The sequence below is a fragment of the Amyelois transitella genome, chromosome 17 (genome assembly GCF_032362555.1).
Source record: "Amyelois transitella isolate CPQ chromosome 17, ilAmyTran1.1, whole genome shotgun sequence".
Lineage (NCBI taxonomy): Eukaryota > Metazoa > Arthropoda > Insecta > Lepidoptera > Pyralidae > Amyelois > Amyelois transitella.
The window spans coordinates 6,873,017-6,894,203 of record NC_083520.1 but is presented as its reverse complement, the minus strand read 5'-3'; the positions used below and the strand labels follow the sequence as shown (position 1 = coordinate 6,894,203).

General features: G+C 35.6%; 1 protein-coding gene across 1 annotated transcript; it reads left to right on the top strand.

Annotated features, from left to right (window-relative positions):
* Positions 1-17,053: 17,053 nt before the first annotated feature.
* On the top strand, positions 17,054-21,167 carry LOC106134237 (carboxypeptidase B-like). Its single transcript, XM_013334231.2, has 8 exons — positions 17,054-17,249; positions 17,617-17,700; positions 17,835-17,968; positions 18,545-18,705; positions 19,111-19,236; positions 19,795-19,900; positions 20,344-20,490; positions 20,922-21,167. Exons 1-8 carry the CDS (start codon positions 17,054-17,056, stop codon positions 21,165-21,167), a joined length of 1,200 nt encoding a protein of 399 aa, XP_013189685.2.
* The last annotated feature ends 20 nt before the right edge of the window (positions 21,168-21,187 follow it).

Below are 21,187 nucleotides of genomic sequence, written 5' to 3'. Positions count from 1 at the left end.
CCGTCCCGTCTCACGTGTCAAGCCCGTGATCACGCCAATATAACCCGGACACACCTTTTACTGATACCCAATACCCCAAAGTGAACCTTAACACTGTTAGTTTAAGAAAATGTAATGTGAATTTTTAAGTTTGTAATGCTGAACCGGACTGACCCTTTCATGGAAGACTTTTAGGCGAGATTAAACTTTAGTGTTCTAAGTTTAAGGAAAAATATTTCGATACAGTAAGTTTGTAGTGTTGCCAAAACGTGCCCGTAGGACACAGGTCAGTCTTTAATTTAGGATTAATTGGTGTTTAAATAAATGATAGGTAAAGATAGGATGTTTTATTTTGAAGGATTATTAGTATGGATTACTTAATTTAACAAAAACTTAAAAAATACATGCCAATTCAGCTGAAGAAAATTCCTTTACACAATGGATATGCCAGAGAGCACTTACTTTTATCTAAACGTCTCATAAGATTTCTTTCACTCTCGGTTATACAAGTTTTAGGTACTTACAAACACACTCATTTGGCTGTTTACCAATACTAGGTACCATTAGTAAATTATAAATAAACGTAATGCTTTAACTTACGACGACAACCTTCATCCTCTTTCATTAAGATTTTAATTTACGACTGGGAAAGTTCCCAAAACTTTGTTTACAAACATGTAAGAAAGGTTGTTCTAATCACGAAGGAACCGGCCCCATCAAAGTAGGGTCTGACTCAAAAAGACGCAACTTCCCTTATTAAAGGGAAATTTCGCTACGTTCATATCATTCTTGGTAATGAGTATTAATTAAAGTTTGTTTGTTTAATACCTGGAAATTAACAATGGAACTTTCTGATGGCATTAATCAATAGCCAGTAATTGATTGATTTACGGTTTCAGTATTTCTGTGTAGATCTGTTAGTGATAATGTTATACAAAATTGATTAGATACAGCCGTGATGGGAATGTCAAAAATAACTCTCATTTTCTCTCTGTTGTTCAGACATTTTTTCTCACACTATAGGTACTATACTTGATATGGTTGGACAAACATGACATAGCAATTCAAAATGGCTTAAAATAGGTAGTTAGGTACTCTATTATTTGCTGAAATGAAAATTTAAGAAAATATCTAATGGATATTACGATCATTTCCATAGAAAAGCACATAAACCTAAGCAATAATCATAAAATTAATTTTCCTCTGGTCACCTAGATAATTAAATATAACAAGACAAGAAAGCCATAAATATAAATAATATCACATCTCCCTAGTCGCTCATACGGTGCGATAAATCTCATGGGTGGACAAAGAAATGATAAATACGCGTGTGTGAGTGAGTTATGTTCGAGAAATGATTTAGTGCGTGGTAGGGGCGGGTGACTTGTAAGGTGAGGAGAATTGTTATGATGTATAGATTTTGTCGAGGTGTGAAAATTATTTTTCAATGTTGCATGTCATTATTTTGATTTTCATCCGATTTTATGGTACCTAATTATAACAAATTTGGAAGTTTTCATCTCAACAGATTGGAATTAGAAGCAGTCTAAAAACAAAAGCCGGTTACTCACCTGTAATAGCTTATTATCAACCTCCTTTCCATCCCTACTTTTTTCTTTCAACATCTTCAACTCTAAATAGCAATTATAATAGATTACCTGTCACTATTTGAATTTCAATTCTATCATCAAGCCAAATAGCTGAACGTGGCCATTCAGTCTTTCCAAGACTGTTGGTTCTGTCCACCCCGCAAGGGATATAGACGTGACCATATGTATGTGTAACTATAGATTAAACCTACAGCTCCCTTTAAGTAACCTAGCCTTCCCTATTAGATCTAACACAGTCTGCACTTGGCATTAACGCTCATTTGCCAGCTACGGGCGCCACATGAATATGCAGTCCGGACACCGACCTGAATTAATAATTAAAAGCGAAGGCTTAAGAGCTCGCCGGCACATGCTCATACCCAGGTGAACCCGGGTTAAGTAATACAGCTAACGCGTTCGTACTAGATTGTGTTCATGCACTTGATATTCACAATCCAAGTATTGTATACAATAAACTCAGCGATTTGAAATGATTTGAAAAGGTTTAGTTACCGCGATTTGGTTCTTTGTGTTTATTTTTGACATAATTCACCCAACGTTAACAATGGATGAAATGTACAAGATCAGTTGTAAGTTAAGTAAGCATTTACTCAAGTTTTTAACAAGTTCTTAAATATTGAGTGTCTGACAAAAGAACTTGTCCAAAAAATTTGTTATGACTTGACAGTTTAGATTTGAAGGATTTAATGTTCCTTTTGATCGCAACCTTAAGTAAAACATACGTGACACCTTAAAATCCATTATCAATTCAAAATACTGATCCTAAACTCCTTTCAGACTTAGCATATTGGGTACTATCGGCTCCTAAGTGTCTACCGTAAGGCCAAAAGAAAGAATCACTGCTTTATCCTTTAAGAACTCAGTGAAAACAAAAAACCTAAGCTCTAAAGCTATGCAAATGTACGTCTTGAGGGTCGAGGGGTCTGGAAGGGGTAGGGAAGAGGGGAGGGGGCAGGGGGACTGGACAAAGGGCAAGGGAACAAAATGCCATCGCTTTGTAGTCGAGGCTAATCCTTTAATAGGAATTGAGACGGCTGGTGGAGGCTAATGTAATGTTTGTTACTTTTAGTGCCTTGATATGCAATTCCCGATTTGAGATTTAGTGGATCAATCGTTTCCTGTGTGGCTTTTGACTCAGTCTTCCTCATAACAGCGGTAGGTATATATGTATGTTAAAAACGTTATATGTACAATTAATTTCAGAGCTAAATCAATCTATGTTATATATTATATATAATCAACAACTTACATAAGGAATGCCATAATTAGCACGTCAAGCGTCGCTCCCCGCGGACGAGGCCGCGTGGCTCGCGTGCCGGCGACGTGACGGGATCCGAATTCAGGGACCGAGGAATGTTGCTATTGGAAGGTATGCATCATTATAATACCTACCCTCGATTTATAGGCTACTATCTATACTGATAATTAATCTTCCTCATTTCGACAAAATACTAGCGAACCCACTTAATTTCCTCGAAAAGATATTTTCAAAGATGGATTTTTTCATTTAAAAAAAAAGATAATAACACAACTTATTTTTATTAATTAAGAAAAAGCAAATTACACGCAAGAAAAACCGCAGGCGGGAGCTGAACCATAAAAACTAAGTAAATGCCTTATTATAATTACATACGATTACAGATGAGATATAATCATATTAGTCCACGTTAATCGCCATATCAGACAAATAGCAATATCTTGTATTACCCCGTCAAGTCTCCAGCCGTCAGTTCGCTAATTTCACACAAGAGCGCGCCACTAGCGGCCCCTCGAGTTATGGGAAAAACTTGTTCAATCAGCGTAAGTAGCCGGACTGAAGGATCTGTAATAATTTGTGTAACAATGGATGTGGTACTTGTTCCTTCAGCCACTGAAGTGGAATTTCTTATGTGGCGACAAGTAGTAAATCGATGACAAGTAACGAAATGTGTCTACACATGAAAATTAAAACGCCTATTCTTTTCCTATACCTTGCTTCACCGATAACTTACTTACTTGATAATAACTTTGTAAATCATTATAAAAAATAATCATTGAATAAATTATTTTGGACAGCACTTAGCTCTTGCTTTTTTGTCGGTTGCCGGAGAAAACAAATACGAAAATACTCAAACACGCTTCCAGAAACAGAACCTTGACAATTTGGGTTGAAGAAAGGAAATTTACTATCAAATACGTAATTTGGTTGTATTACGTGACAAAAGAATCAGGTTATTGGAAATTTTATGAAGTATCTTTGTCTTTAGTAGCTCCTTGGTCTTTATCGAATTAAATGCCTGTCTGGTCTCTAGACGTAAATAGCGAGCATAAGAGAGTAAAAGAATTAATATCCATCTCCACATAATGCAATGGCGCAAAATATTATAATAACGTTAACTACAGTGGCCATGTTATTGTGTTTTGCGATACTCGACGAAGTAGAAAAAGATGCCTTTATTTGCATTTTCTTGCTGTATGTCTCCTGAATGAAAAATATAAATTTCTTTTGCAATACAAAGTGAAATATCTTGAGTTATATAACCTGCATTGTATTACCAAGGCACAGGGTTTTAAGATAACCTGCATTGTTTTCAGACAAACGAGTGAAAATGAAAGCGTGATCCAAGTTGTGTTGGTCTTCCGGCTGAATCACGTTGATCAGACAGGAAATATAAATTGTTTTATTGCCTACTTTATTTATCCATTTCCACATAGTAGTTATAACTTGGGCCCCTCTCGAGAGGATGCAATTCGGACACAAATAATTTTTCATGTAAATTCAGTACAATCTTCACATAATTTTGCAGTAGACAGACTCATAATCTCATGGAACAAAATTCATGTTAAAATAACCATTCAACATTTTTAAAATCGTTCAAAATATGAACCAAATAAAACACTCCTAGCTAAGTCCATCTCAATCCCATATGTTCGTATGCACAAATTCCCACGGGAGCACACTTGTAGCCCGAAATAGACATCTCTCAATAGGCAAGGGTCGTGCGGATGTCTTGAGTGGCGAAAGGGCTGGCCCAGGATATTTATATTCCCGATATATCCGGGAGAACTTGAAGATAGTTCGGGAAGTTACAAGGGGCTGTTGTGATTAGCGTTGACAAGATGGGGTACCATTTGGATAAACGTGATAGTTTAATGTGGAAAAGAATCGGGTTATCACTAATTTTTAAAGCTCACATTAGGTATCTTATTTTTAGAACAATCCTTTAAGTTTCAATGATCAAGTTTATTATAAGTAAATATTTTAAAGTTTAAACAGTATTTTAATAAAAAAAATTATTTCTGGAGCAAGCAGTAGCACCTATTCATATACATACATATAATAATAACCTGATTATCTAACTTTATGCCAAAGAGATCTCTTGCCAAAATAATCTACTCGTAGCATTTACATAGCATTTGGAAAAATTTGTCGGCATGAAATAAAACCACGACCGAACCGAAAGTACGAGTAGATTTTAAATACCACACACTCTGGGTACACATAATGGTTCAAATCTCATCAATGACTGAAAAGTAAATCCTTTCATAACAAACTGAAGAATCATCGACGATCCAAAAGATCAATCCTCTAATCTTAACGAAAGCGTCTCGTCACGCCCTCTGAGTTACACCAACAAAAGATTTAATTCCACCGACAAAGCGACCAGTCCTCATCCATCCACGACAGTTTGATCGAGCGCAGCCCATGGGAACGCCATTTACAACAGAAACGCCAGTTCATGGACGGTTTTAATCTTAGCTGTTTGGGAATGTTCGAGAATTTGAATTGTCATTTAATTTTAGAAATTACCTTTTTAAATTATTGGCTAAATACAGGGTTATAGTGTGCCGGGTTCCTCTGGAAGCTCTATAGGTATCATTTTTTAGAAAGTATGACTCATAAAAACGTCTAGTTAAATATAATGAGAGGCGTGATTTCTGACAGGAGTAGGCAGAGACTACCTACATATCCACTTGCGACGCTCCCTGTTGCATACTAACTTCTTTCGTTTCATCCGCATTCATAAATTTCTTTATCCAAGCTCGTCGGTTTTGGGTATTCATGACCTGACCTTTTGTCACTGGCCCAAAAACTTGTCTGTTTGACACCGAAACCTTTTAGGATGTACGCATCCACAAAGCACGAATCCTCATTAACTCTCAATTGTTTTCACAGGTAAAAATCGAAGTCTGTATTTGCTCAGACTGTTGTCTTTTATTTTAACTCTGAAAATCATTATCTCTAACCAACCGCAACCCTTGAAGTACGCATCCATGAAGAGCGAACCGTCAAGATAAGAACCTAAAGCAACAAACACACTGACTAAATTGTTTTGCCAAACTCTGAGTATTTGCTCAGGCCGTTGCCCTTTATTTTTAATCTAAAAAATGAAATCTCCAACAACTGCATGGATAAGCCCAAAACTTGACTATTTTACAATAGAGACCTATTAAAATGTACGCATTCACAATGACCTCTCAATTATTTTTCCCATGATAAGAACCTAAAGCAAAGAGCACACAAACCCGATTGTTTTGCAAAACGCCGGAGTTGGTAGGAGCCAGTATTTGCTCAGGTCGCTGTTTGCCGGCACTGCGCTCATTTACAGAGTTAGACGTCCAACAAGGTGGGTTTTTTCTGTACCGAATGAAGTCGTCCCTGTATTACAATAATTAAATAAATAAAAACATAAAAAGACAGCTTAACATGTACAAAGTTATTTAAGATATTACATAACAGAGAATTAATATCTTATGAATCATAAAATGTATAAGAACTTTTATATGGGCGTTTCTATGATTTAATTGTGAAGCAAAGTTGTAGAATTCATCCACCATCTCATTTGCGTATATGTTTCATATTCATCACTTAACAAAATCGCCTTGCCAAACCCTAATCAACACAATACTCGATTTTTGAACTTGTTGAAACTCAATTGAATCATAACTAGTTCGGTTGAGGTAAAAGACAAGTATTCCTCTTGAAAATATACATCGATGTTGACGCATTTTCATTTATTCATTCAGTTTAAATATCTAATAACTTAAAGAATTTACTTTAACAAATATATGATACACATTCAAAAATATATAGAATAAAAACATTCGGTAGCGTCAATCCAACAGTCGCAAGCAGAACCAACCAGCAAAGTAGATCCCGTCTCATTTGGGTAATACTCGGCAAACACTCGCATACCCGGCTTTATGCACTGACCTGTCGGATTTGGCCGTCTTTAAAATTCATATGACGTTAAAAGTTAATGCTGTCCCTCGAACAAGTGTCGGGTTTCACGAAAGGTTTTGGGTGAAAATTTTGTTCAATTTTTATAAAAGTTTTTACTTTAGCGAAAAGGCGAGAAGAATGTAGAGTAATGAATAAAAAGATAAAAAGTTCACAATTAAGATGTGTTTGTTTTTGAAACGAATAAGGAACAGTTAGTACAGTTAGTTTTTCAGCTCAAATGCGGGCTGGAACAGTAATGACGACATCATTGGACAGGCCATGAAAAAATGATTACAATTATTGTAAAGAGTAAGTATACGTATTTCTTTCGTATCGTATCGTATGAAATAAAATAAAATAAGAAAAACAACGGCAACACAACAAGTGCTACCGAAAATAGGACACTTGAGAATTCATCAAGTAGATAGCCATCGAATCACGTCATTTATACAATAATAGGACGAGGCTGGTTACTGCTACATGCCATCGGCGCCGCGCGCGACAATAAAATTTCACGCGACATAAAGCAAAAACACACCCCAGCGCATTACCACTGTTATATCAACCGACCATAATTACATGACCCCTACAATCTCCCACAAAATACCTTAAACTAACCAGTTTCAGAAGGAAAAGATCGTTCGCGAAGACCTCGCTCGTTGGTTGATAAAACACATCTTGTTATGTTGGCCCGGATATCGGCAAACTTCTCTCAGATGAAGCGATAACTATGAAAAGTGGAACTATCGTGACTGTCGTTTAGGTCTGATATACGTAACTGTATTATGCTTAGTTTTATGCGGTCATTATAAAGTTTTAACTGCATATTTGATTTTGTAAAATACGATTCCAGAATAAGTTGTCGGCTTAGTTTCATTTCGGTTGACGATATCTCCATAAAATTCTTTGTTCAGAAAACATTTACTACAGTATATTTATATATTGGAAAGTTATATAAATAAAAACATAAAGTACATAATCCTAAACAAGTCCATAACCTAATGAACCCTTCAAATATTATTTGAAGTAGAAAAAAATTATGACGAAATAAGTCAATCAGCACTCGAACCCCAGAGTTATATCTCGACCACTCCAGAAATACTGAGATTGGAAAGTATTGATACTTTATAAGTTTTGATATTTGAAGTGAAAAAAGATCAACATAACTTCTCAGATAGAGTGTATAGAAAAGATCTTTTTAATAGAACTTAATTAATTTTATATAAAATACGTAACGTTATTAATATGTTTTATATAAAATACGTATTAAGTAAGAATTTAAAAATAATTTAATGTTGCCTTTGTTTTGATGAATGCAAACGTAACTGGTAATGGAGATAAGAACCGTGTTTAGTTTTTCTGAAAATCGGGACATGCGTGTTTATATTAAAATGAGTTGACTAATCGTTATGGTACTTATTACAGTAACGTAGTCATTCTCTTAGTAAGAAGAACGAAAGATCTGTCTCAACTGTTTAATATGAATAAGTTTTCTTGGTACTTATGGTAGGAATATCAAAAACTTCGATTATGATCAAAACTTGTTGGTCCGCGTTGTTAATCTTGTAGAATTTTAATGTTTGCCCTCGTTAGCCCGTAATAAGACGAGAGCTGTATCAGTCAAATATTGATGTTGGAGCTACGGAGTATTGATTAGCAAGACTTCAGTGTGTACCTTTCCTAACAATTAAGTGAGCTAGTCTTGTTTCTTTCACTTTTTCATTTTCTTAATATTTTATTTATCATAAGAAGGAGAACAAAACATAGGTATCAATTTTGGTCAAACATTTACATAAAGCGACTTCATCACTTATGGGTAATACAGAGCCAACAATCATAAAACTGGGTGTGGTGGCGGTTGAGTATAAAGTTACAATTGGCTAGGTTTAAGTTTATTGCAAGTTTCGTAAATTTTAACAGACATAACTAGAAGACACTCATGGCAGACTTGGTGAGCGTTCACGGTGATTGGGTTACGTAATGAGGACCGTCGGTGTCTGCAGGTAAGATAACAATGCGGTTACTACTGAATAAGGGAAGCACGGACCTTAATTATGTACAGTAAACAAAATAAAGCTTGTGGTCAAAACGCTGAGGTGCCCGATTAAAATGCGTGGAGTAATGTAGCTATATATAATATTCTACCTCGACTATGTATGTACCAATGACTGTTTTCTAAATGAGATTAAGCGACGCTTTTAAAGTGTGAAGCAAATTGCTCATTCACACCTGATGTGTTCTATGATCCAATATGGATTTTATTCCCCTGCAAAGGTCTCAACATGTAAAAACATGAATTATCTATCCAGAATAATGATCAAAGGTGAATCCCGGGCTCCTTTCATAGAACGTTACCAGGATTAACGATAGATGGAAGATGAACCGCGTTCTAGCACCGAAGCTCTCGAATATGGGTAAATAGATATTACATTATATAGCATACATTGGGTACGATACACTAACAAGCTAACAAAGTGAGTGAGAGGCCTTCGGTCGCGTAGAAAACTGAAGGTTCGTTACCTGAAAAAACATTTTCATATGTTACCAATTACTTAATACTTAGTCCATTTTTTACACGACACTAAGTATCGAAACAGGTAACTTGAAGTTATTCGTGATGGTGAAAAGACACTATATTTTCATAACTATTGTGTAGGTATATTTATTGCTCTATAGCAATAAATTCGTTGAGTTGTGACCTTTTTGTATTGCTGCAACTTACACCCTAATTAATTTGTATTTCATATGAAATTGTAAATTGTGTGTGGCAAATCAAATAAATGAATTATCTATCTCTGCCTACCCCTCCGGGAAAGAGGCGTGATTTATATATGTATGTATGAATTATCTATGTATCTATCCTAACTATTCATGAGATACCTTTATAATGGACCAAATATTGGCACGTAGCAAGCGACGGCATTCATTACGTGAACCAATCAGCGTAAACACAAGCCAACACTACACCTTGCCTTGGGTTTCAATCTCACTACTAATTAAATCATCTGCCAGTTAACTAACGTGTCTATTATTAACTTGTATCTTGTTGGGATGATTAGTATCTTGGTTAGCAAATGCTTGGAAATGTTCTTAAAAATTATATTGATACTGATATACAGGAGTATGTCATAGTGAATAATTGATAGTATTTAATTTCAGGAAAAAAATTACGAACGTAAGAAATTACAAATTGATATTCATGTTGAAGTTAACTTCTAAATGGTTAAAATTTAAATCGTTTTCATAATTCGCACTGATATACCTAAGCTTCAATCTTTCTCATTATAATGTATAACTGATACCATTTTCAAATTTTTCACACGGAGTGACATGATCCAGCAAAGTTATTATGGTCGTAGCCTTTCTAACTCCAACTCGTTTTGGGAGTTTGTCTAAACCACAATAGAAAGATATTTAAAAAATTCTTTAATAAACTAAATTGTCAAAGATCTAAGTAGAAAAATATGAATCAGATGAATACAAAAAGGTTGCTTATATGATTTAACCTAACATACTTTTTATTCAAGATAAAATACCTACATGAAAACAAAAATCCTTTGTAAAATCGATAAACAAGCAATAAAATTCACGACCGTAACATTACCGTTACAAATTAAAAGGCAATATAAATTAATTAAATTCTACAATGGCTCTTAAAATAGTTATCTACGTTTTTTTCGTCACATTATATCAAAGAGACTTTCTATTGACAAGGGAGCCGGAAGATCGCGTTTAACAAAGAAAAGGACCGGAAAAGCCTCCAAGCGAAATAGTTTGAGTGTCGCTGACCTTAAAGAAGGACTTGAATTTTAGTACATAAGTGCGTTGCTATATAGTAAACAGGGTGTCTTGTATTTCGTGTGTTATATTTAAGGACATTAAAAAGAACACGCATACCTTGAATTCGCGCCACCCGTGTGATTTCCACACCTTGTTATTTTTTTTATTTGGAACGAGAATCAAATACCTACTATGTGCCCCATTTCAATAGGCAACGAGGTTTTCAGACGTCCTGTATACACATTCAAGTTTTTAACTCTTACGGAAAAGACAGAGCTCATACTTAATTACAAAAATCGTAGACCAAGTTGACTTAATGATGGAATCTATTCAGAGATACGAGCAGGTTGATACAGGTTGATATCCCCTGTTTATAATCTTTACCATTCGCCTTATCCCATTTTAATAAGCAAGTTTCCTAGAATGACTTACCAAGACCAATATTCAGTTATAAGAAAATAACATAAATATACTCATGGTGAAACAAACTATAAAGGCAATATTTCGCCACCACTTCCCTTATCCCGGACAAGTCTACGCGGCGCGCGGCGGGGAGGCGCGAGGGTATAATTTGAACAAATGAGCGACGGCTACCGAACCAAATTAGATTCCGCCGGCCCGACGTCTCGCAGCCGACAGATTACGGTCTGGACTCCGGGATGTGGCCATTTATTCTTATCTACTAATATCATTTAAAGTAGATGCTTTGTTTTTCACAGTTTTCTAATTTGAATCATCAATTCAAGCATACTAGATATAATAAGAAAAGTGGGAACACACACACACACACACACAATCACGTCTATATCCCTTGCGGGGTAGACAGAGCCAACAGTCTTGTAAAGACTGATAGGCCACGTTCAGCTATTTGGCTTTAAGATAGAATTGAGATTCAAATAGTGACAGGTTGCTAGCCCATCGCCTAAAATAGGAATCCCAAGTTTATAAGCCTATCCCTTAGTCGCCTTTTACGACATCCGTAGGAAAGAGATGGAGTGGTCCTATTCTTTCTTGTAATGGTGCCGGGAACCACATGGCACACAGAAAAGTGGGAATGATATTATATATGGAAGTTTCAATGAAAATTTACATACAATGTCGATTACTTTGGAGGGAAAAAAAATTTCAAGCGTGTTTTCTAATAATTAAGAGTAGTATTAGTTTTTGACAAAGGCGACTATTAAAAAAAAGCACATTCTAAACCACTGAACGGATTTCGCATAAAATTTGGATGAATCTGCTAAAGATTTACTGTAATACCCACGAACAATTTAACATAATTATGTATTATCTCCAAGCGTTTTTGATAATATTTTTAAAGAGTAAAAAATAATGGCAACGGCCAAGTAATCTCCGTCTGCCAAGTGATGCAAGAATAATAAATGTCTATATACCTATATTTATGTTGGCAGCCACTCGACTGTGCGTAAACGCCGACCAAATTCCACCGCTACGCAAACATTTAATCTAAAGAATGCAATCTAGACGAGTGCCATCGGAAGCGAGGAAAATGCGCAACCTTTGAAATAAATCAAATCTGTATTGACCCAATGCAAATAAATTCCCTGTTATCCGGTGTTTAAACAGCGCTTCGGGCACCGGCCGCGCCCTCCGCTCCTAATCAAAAAATTGAACTTTCAATAAAGGGAATCATTAATTCTGCTTAGGGAGGGATCCTGTAAGAGCCTAACGAACTCCGCAAGATTCCGCCATGTTTTTGTCGGATAATTATTTGAAAGAAATACTTATGTACCTGGGGGACTTCACGGGCATTGCTTTTGATAGACTTTGAAATATTAAGTCGCGTTTTCGTGTTTCGGACAAAATAACTTTTGATGAGATTCTTATTCATATTTTTTGTAAGTCAAAAGAATTTAAAAAGTATTCTGTAAGTCGCAGTTGTTTCTCTATTTAGTATATTTTTATTTAAGAACTAATTTTAAAGAAACATTATAATAAAGTATGATTGAGGAATGGAAAAATGCAACAAAACTCTACATCTGCTGGGCGTGCAAGTCTTCGAAAATCAGTAGTAGTAGTATTGTAGTATTTTCAAATCCGTTAGCTCTGTGTACCGTGTAAGTGATAGAGACTAATTATGTATTTATAATCAGTAGGTATTATTTTATCTCACGTTCAACTTAATATTGAGACTGAGGTCAAGTGCACTCAATTCTATTCCAAAAACAAATATCATTTTAAATTAAGGTTCCTTTTTTCCATAATCTGAGGTTGCCTTTAGTTGCACTTAGTCTAGAAAGAATAACATAGCTTCACTCACAGACAGACCGCAGTACCGTCTGCTATTGATCCGTTATTTTTCTTCCGCAGAGCACTGAACGAATGCCACGTACCGTGCTCTGTGTTCTTCTCAGACGCCGTGACGCTGGCAATCCCTTGCGGGAATTAATGATGTCCTTTATTGGGAATTTCTGATTCCGTTCTTTTTTTGTCCGATAGATGATCTCGGAATTCAAACGCTGATTTTACTTGCTCGGCCCGTGACCACGGATCATTGTAACATGACTCGAAACGTTCGAGATAAAATAATGGTACGTATGTTATGTGCGCGTTTAATACCTGTATTAGTTATAAACGCTGGTTTAAAGTTTATATAAAACTAAGTTCATTTACAGCTACTTAAATTACACATGCTAAGGATACCATATTCTTATTCCTTCATTTTAAATTTTAAATTCCTAGATCATGCCTAAACCACGGGATAGTTTGTACTACTCATTGATATGTCATTTCATTAAAGTCCTGTTTAAAATAGGTCATCCCCCAAATAGCTTTTAATCTCTTACAAATTAACAATAATTACTTAAACCACTTAAAAAGAATAATCTTCTGACAAGCTATTTAGACATAATAAGTAGGTTTATTGAGGAAAAAGTGAGTCCCCCTCAGTGTAGCCCGCAGGCGAATCCGGGCCTGTTTACACGATCCAGGATCAACCGGGATAGTCCCCAATCGCTTTAAGGCATTATCGGGGCTTAAAGTTACTGTTATGATAGATAGCTTTTGCATTTTATTATTTACTAGCTATTACCTGCGACGTTGACTGTTCATTGACAATTTCATTAAAAACGCAGACCCGAGGGGGTCATTTAAGGGTAATTATGTATATGGTCCCCTTATATGGGTAGTGGACAAATTTATATTTAAGATTTTCTAAGTTGTACCAAGCCAATATCATCTGAGAAAACCGCATTCAAATCGGAACAAAAACAGACATATAGACAAACAGGCATGAATTATGAAATTTTCAGTTTTGGCTTCTTTGGTCAAATATAAATCCCATAACGATTTTTGGCAATAATTTTCAATCACAGACATCGGTCAAAAGTTTTTGTAAGATATATGGAACATAAAAAATTATCCTTATATACATTGTCTGAATTGTACCTACTTTGACTGTGGTATACCTCAGAATTATTAATTAATAACACTATTGTACTATTACAAGAACTTAGTACACGGTTGATCTTAATTAAATTTCCCTGATGTAGGTAAATCCTACTAATGATAAAGTTAGGTCCCTCTTTGACCAATCACTAGACAAATGATTCGCTAGTACACTGCTGCGGGCCAATTAATTGATGGAGAACCCGAACATAAAATATCTACAGTATGGAAATGTTATACTCGTAATTACATTAAAGAAAAGATTTTTTTTTATTTTAGGTTGCAATAATTTGAAAGACTTGCATCATATCCTATTAGGTATTATTCAATTGGCAAAGTTTCATCACTAGAAATCATCATTGACAATATTTTCATTTTGTGTAGACAAAGACAAAGAGTTTTATTTGCATGTTGCATGTTTTTAACATGAACATAGCATTTGTGTTTCAATTTAATTTTTTTTCCAAACAATGTTAACATAATTTTCATATTTTGCATAACTAAATTTGAAAAATATGAATGGATGGGATTTGCATTAACATTAAAATTTATTATTACAATGAGTTATTTGAAGCTACTTAGTGTTATATCTGTTCTTTCCCTATTTTGTAAGGGATAGTGTCATTCAGAGCTCGGATTAGGAGCCGAGTTAGAAAGGGGATCACTGGGACGCTCATTAGCCGATGTAGCCTTTTAAATTGCTACAATGTGTACGGAATAACAGAATTCACATAGTAGTGAATGGTCTTTAATTTCTCAATTTTTATATCTTTAAGTTTCTTTTTAATAATTGATTTTAGACTTTCGCGATTCATTATTAGGGTAGGGTAAGTCTTACAGCTTGTTTCCACGGAAGTCATAAAGAGCGGAGTTCGAAAGTTAATCTAGTTACGGCGGGGTGGGCCGTAAGTTTGGTTCCGGCGGCAAACGATAATTAACAAGATTACAAAGATAGTGAGAATGTCGACGCACTGGTAATTGAAATATATTGCGCTTTTTGACGGAAGGGTGATCTTGACAGACTCTTTCCACGTTCAGCTGTTTAGCTTAATAATAGAATTGAGATTCAAATAGTGACAGGTTGCTAGCCCATCACCTAAAAGAAGAATCCTAAGTTTAGAAGCGTATCCTTTAGACGCCTTTTACGACATCCATTGGTAAGAGGTAAAGTGGTTCTATACTTTTTTATTGGTTGTTGTTGGAAAGGCGTAATTATAATCAGTATGGACCCTTGATAATAATACTTAGATTGATGAGAAACGTTCCTGTCAAACAATAGGGCTAGTTTACTCCAAATAATTACAAATTCTAGCTTGACGTCACGAAAGATGATAAAAGAAGAATGGTCTTGTAGAACTGAAAATGCGGTAGACCATAATAAGTGGAAAGAGAGAAGGAAAACGGACCCCAGGCCCTGAAGCTTAGTGGCAGAGGGTACAAATGGGAACACGATGGAAGAAAGATGAGAAAGAATCGAAATAATTACAAAAAGGAATAATTTTATTCAATTATTTTCACCTTTGTGAGTATTTCCAGCATCCAATAAAGAGTGCGACTAGTAAAAAGCCTACAAAACAAAACTGTCCGTTACAATCAATCTCATTTGTATACAATTAGTGAATGTGTCTACTCACTGAATTTCGTTCAGTGAGTAGCTAAAAGTTTTAGCGGAAAAGTTTAAGCGATGTATTATTCTGGTGTAAAATGGATTTATATGTTTTTTTATAAATTTAAGCGACTTTAAGACGAAGATTTATTTTTCTTCAATTACAAAACATGACTTTGTAATTTAAACAATTCCTTCTGAAGACGAAATTTTGAAAGAATTTTATTATTTAAAGCTCTATACTAATAAAATAGAAAATATTGATAGTCCTTAATTTTCTCCTAAAAAGATGTCTTAAATTCTGTTATTAACTTGCATGGGTTCGTCATCTTTCTAGATTTTGTCAAAAGTTAGTCAGTATGTACTTCTTTTTTAACTTGAAAATAATGCTTAGTTCCTAAGTTTACTTTAAAAATACGAACATTTTATTTACAAAGGCCGGTTTGTTCCAGAATTTTCCGGCGCGGCGTGACGCGGCGGCCGCTGATTGGCTGCCGCCACCGCAATATGGACGCAACGCCACCGCGCGCTCACTGAGTTTTCTACGCGTGGTTTTCTAATCTGAACTCGAATTGTGCACTGTTCTGACAACTAGATCCACTTTTAGAGCGTACTAATTTAAATTGCAAATTGGGTTTGTCAGTTCACTAACTGCTGAAACTAATTAAATACGTCGTACAACTATAGGCGCGATGCAACACAACTCCGTAGGTACTCTACATTACCAAAGTGACAATCTGTATGTCAACATCATGACGCGATGAGGTAATGGTCTGTTCTCATTGGGTTTACACAATAGCAATCAGTATACCGATAACTTCAGTACTAACATGACACAAAAACTTCAGATACTAAGGTCTTTTATTTCATCTTTCGCTTTAGTATGATTTTACTGGAAAGTTAATCAGGACTTAACTTCTTCAAAACTACCAAGGTTTTTGTTAGTATCTAGATTTTCCATTTATAATTAAATATATCAATGATTTGTTATAATCTCATCTAAATGAAAATAAAATTGTCAGGAAACCTTTTAATTATATTACCTATAACGAAAAGAGGTTGCCTAGGATCACTTCGCTATTTACAATGACAATATAACCTATTAGTTATCATGTCAAAGATTTTTAGGCAATAAATCTCAATCTAATAATAGTTTTGTAAATTTTTGTGTTTAACAGTGTTTAATTTAGATCGAAACCGTTATATAAAATCTATGCAACTTATAAGATATTAAATTAAAAATAAATATAAGTATTCACGAGACGCATTTTCAGAATTATAATAGTAAATATTATGGTTAGTAGATAATTATTACTGTGGATTATATAACTGCATTCGATTTGAGCGTCGGTGGTGGAGTGGTTAAGGCATTCGTCTTAAAAAATCATACTTCAATGCATGATACCCGATTAGAAATAATGAGATTGTTTATCTTGGATTACCACTTATTTTCAGAGTAACAGTGCGATGACCAGGGAAATGACCATAAATCAGCACGACACACAACTCAAACTGAAGATCTTCGAAAAACCGTCGAAACAACGCCCAAGGAGCTCTCCAAGAAGCGAAGTACTGTGTGAGGATGTAGTTGACGAAGACCTTATTTCCATCCTGACCACGAAAACCGAGAACGGCACACAAACGAAAGTTGCTCGAAAAAAAGGTGATGTGGCCAAACTTTATTTTATAGAACACATAAATACTCTTTGTTACAAACAGCTAGCACACACGTTATATCACATATTTTTCCTTCACGGCGGCGGTGCGGTTAAGCATTGGCTTTATACTTGGAAGCCACGATATATGAATAGCTTAATGATGAAATTGAGACTCAGAGATATAGGTTGCTAGCCCATTGCCCCAAAAGATAATTTTCCAGATTAGAATGGAAGTAAGACTAGCCAACATGTAAGCACTTATTTCCTCATGTCTTACTCAACCAATTAACGTTACGTTAATCAATTAATCCATATTATACGTATGACCATCATTTGAATTTTTATACTGAAGAACGGGTTTTATAATTTCAGGATTGATCAAGTCTCAATATGGCATACTTCAAAGAAATACTAAATCGGTAATAGTACCGTCAAATAAGCCAAGGAAACGGAAAGGTGATCATTTTATAATTTAATTTGAAGTATGTTTATCTTCTTCATGCAAATGCTGTGGTGGCAAATGTTGCCTTCTTTTTTTATTTTCTCTTGAAATATTTTATATAATTTTATAAAATAATATATTTTTACAGTGAAATTAATGGACTGGAAGAGGTATCATAGGTTAAATGTAATATACGCTTTCATAGATGAACTAGAAAGAGATTACCCCGCAATTTGTACAGTGAGTGTCATCGGCAAATCTGTCGAAGGACGAGACATTAAGGTAGCTATGTTTTTTTTACATTTCTTGTCTAAAAAGAAAACTTCATTTAACTTAAATTGTACAGGTATTCTTTTCGCTCACTTTTTCTATCTATGTTCTTAAATAAGTTGAGAAAAGGCTAAACATCAAACTTTATTGCAATGTCTACTTAAAGCTAACAACCGTCATTCAATGACCTACCGTAGATAATAAAAAGTCCGATTCACACAAATTGACTCTAATAATTATACAACACTTGTACATGCAACGCCAGTTACTTACATCTATACATACATAAATATAATCAAGTCTATATAATAATATAATACCTAGCGGGGCCAACAGTCAACAGTCCTGAAAAACTGATAAGTCCTGAAAACACTCATTAATAGGCAAACATATATCATGCGCGCTGGGAATCAAATTCAGCAGCGGCTGTCTAGCGATCATTCAAGCTGACCATTACACATTCGAGATTAGTTACTTCTTATTTAATCCGAGTCGTTTAGTATAAATTAATAAATATATACGGGACAACTTATATAGATAAACATCCAAGACCCAGGCCAATCAGATAATTGGATATGCAATTTTTAGATGCTAAAAATATCGAATAGTGATGCGAACAACTCAGCAGTATGGTTGGACGCATCGATACACTCTCGCGAGTGGATCAGCACGGCCGTGGTCACTTACATAGCTGACGTACTGGTCAAGAATTTCCAGAAACTATCGCCTTCTGTTACTAATAAGGACTGGTGAGTTTTTATATTGTTACCAAATTTTGTCAAAACCGGGCTCATGGTACTTTAATATAATACAATTGAGCAATAAGAACAACACTCAATTCTCAATTACGCGCATAATTTGCAAATATTTTCCCATGCCTTTAAGATGAGTAAAACTTGCATATTCAGGTAACTAAAAGTGACAAGGTTACGAAGGAGAGACGGGAGTTACTAATTTTAATAACACGACTTACCTACTAAATTGACGAGCCCTAGACACTAGGCAGGATACCCAGGCAAACGACAGCAAGGGGATAATAATTTAATTAGCCACATTTTTTTACAATTCTTCATTGTGCATCGTTAACAAAATCTTATTTTTCGTTCTATTTGATTGGTAAAGATTAAGTCTAACTTGTTTCACAACTTTCCAAGGCATATAGTTCCCGTGCTGAATCCTGATGGCTACGAATACTCTCACACTAAAGACAGAATGTGGAGGAAAAACAGGGCGGTGTACGAGGGTCATTGCACGGGCGTCGATCTCAACAGAAACTTCAGGTAAACATTACACTGTGAAAGTGAAACGAAATTGGCATTGATAATGTTGAAACATTTGTAGCGTTTATGAACATACATACATATTGTCACGTCTATTTCCCTTGCGGGGTAGACAGAGCCAACAGTCTTGAAAAGACTGAATGGCCACGTTCAGCTATTTGGCTTTATGATAGAATTGAGATTCAAATAGTGATAGGTTGCTAGCCCATCGCCTAAAAAAAAGAATCCCAATTTTGTAAGCCTATCATTTAGTCGCCTTTTACGACATCCATGGGAAAGAGATGGAGTCCTATTCTTTTTTCATTGGTGCCGGGAACCACACGGCACGGCGTTTATGAACAAAAGCAATAATTATGTTACTATGCACACTGATCGGATGAAATAAATCTTTCCAGAGACAAAAGCTTCTCTTTGTATCAAAGTCCCGAATCCACGCGAAAAAATACGAGCCTTACTATTTAATGCGTTAATATCTTCGCTTGTACGCGAAATCTCTTGCTATGTTATAGCATGCAAATATTTGAAAAATTGTGGTTACAACCATAGTTCTTGCTATAGTTGTGGCTGGGGCAACAACGGCGAGCAGGGCTCTTCAGAAGAACCTAGCAACATCTTCTACCGTGGACCTGTTCCATTCTCAGAGCCAGAAACTGTAGCAGTTAGGGTAAGTCTTGTTTGGCTTTGGTAATCTCACTCTCTGGGTACATTGTCCCAATAAGTCAATTCAGTTTTTTTTTTCTAAAGTTAACTTCTTCTTTATTTCTGCCTTTCTTACGAACCAAGCAGACCAACTCTTTATGCAAAAAGCATCCTAAGTTTCTTTTACGCTCATGAACAAATTCTCGTAAGTGACTCTAACGTTTAACTACAAGCTTATATAAAACTAACTTACTATTCTTCATAGATTGGGTAAACATGACGCGAATGCCGTCTGAACTCTGCAACCTTTGCAGGGAAATCTATAACTGCAATTTAACACATTCAGTTACCTGAATTTATAGGTTTCAATTAATGTTTTCCCTAATATGAAGCTCTATATCTTAGCATAATGTTACGTACGAGCCTTAATACAAACCTTTTACTGTTAGTTGGTTTCTTTTGATCAAGGACACAATCCTCGGGTCAACGACACCGTTCAGCGTGTTCCTGTCATTCCACAGCTACTTTGAGATGATCATCTTCCCGTGGGGCTACAAGAAGGACGCGTGTCCCGACTACCTCCGTCTACTGGAAGGTGCAGCTGTGATGGCCAGGGTAACATAGGCACGTAACGGTTGCTATACACATAGTTGAATCGGCACATTCGGTTCATATTTTGTTACACCGATCATTTTGGAAAGTTTCTAACCCCAAGAGTATTTTGTGCGAATGTATGTATATGAATTCTCTTCTTAGTAGGATTCTTTCTTTGTAATCGTGAACGTTTTGCAAGAGCGTGAAATTTTGGTGCATGCCAGTTACTGCTTTTATGCTGCACCCTGTTTTCAACGGTAAGTACATAGTGTTACATTGCAGGCTAGCTTTACTATTCTCCTAAGCGCGATCTATTTTCGATATTGATAATTGCTGGTGAATAATGATCTTAATGTGATTGGACCGACTATGCATAAAGCAACCTTATGAGATTCGATTCCACTCAATTTAACAACTGGCAGGAGTCAGAAAGGTTATTTTTATAATTTCAGGCAATTTATGATACAACCGGGATGACTTACAAGGTTGGAAGCACCAAAGATATGACATACTATGCTTGCGGTACGGCGACCGACTGGAGCTACGGTATTGCCAAGATACCTTTCTCATACATGATCGAACTGAGAAGTAGAAAATACAAGTTCAAACTACCTAAAGACATGATAATGGACACGTGTGTAGAAATATGGAATGCGGTTAAAAATCTTATGGATTACGTCGATCGAGTGAAAAGTTAACTAAAATTCCGAGTGTTGTG

What these genes read in the sequence shown, in the direction of transcription:
- LOC106134237 (XM_013334231.2), top strand. Translation starts at nt 17,054, where the DNA reads ATGACCAGGGAAATGACCATAAATCAGCACGACACACAACTCAAACTG. An exon ending in GATCTCAACAGAAACTTCAG is followed by an intron (nt 19,237 to 19,794) that starts GTAAACATTACA and finishes TTCTTGCTATAG; the next exon opens with TTGTGGCTGGGGCAACAACG. An exon ending in CAGAAACTGTAGCAGTTAGG is followed by an intron (nt 19,901 to 20,343) that starts GTAAGTCTTGTT and finishes CTTTTGATCAAG; the next exon opens with GACACAATCCTCGGGTCAAC.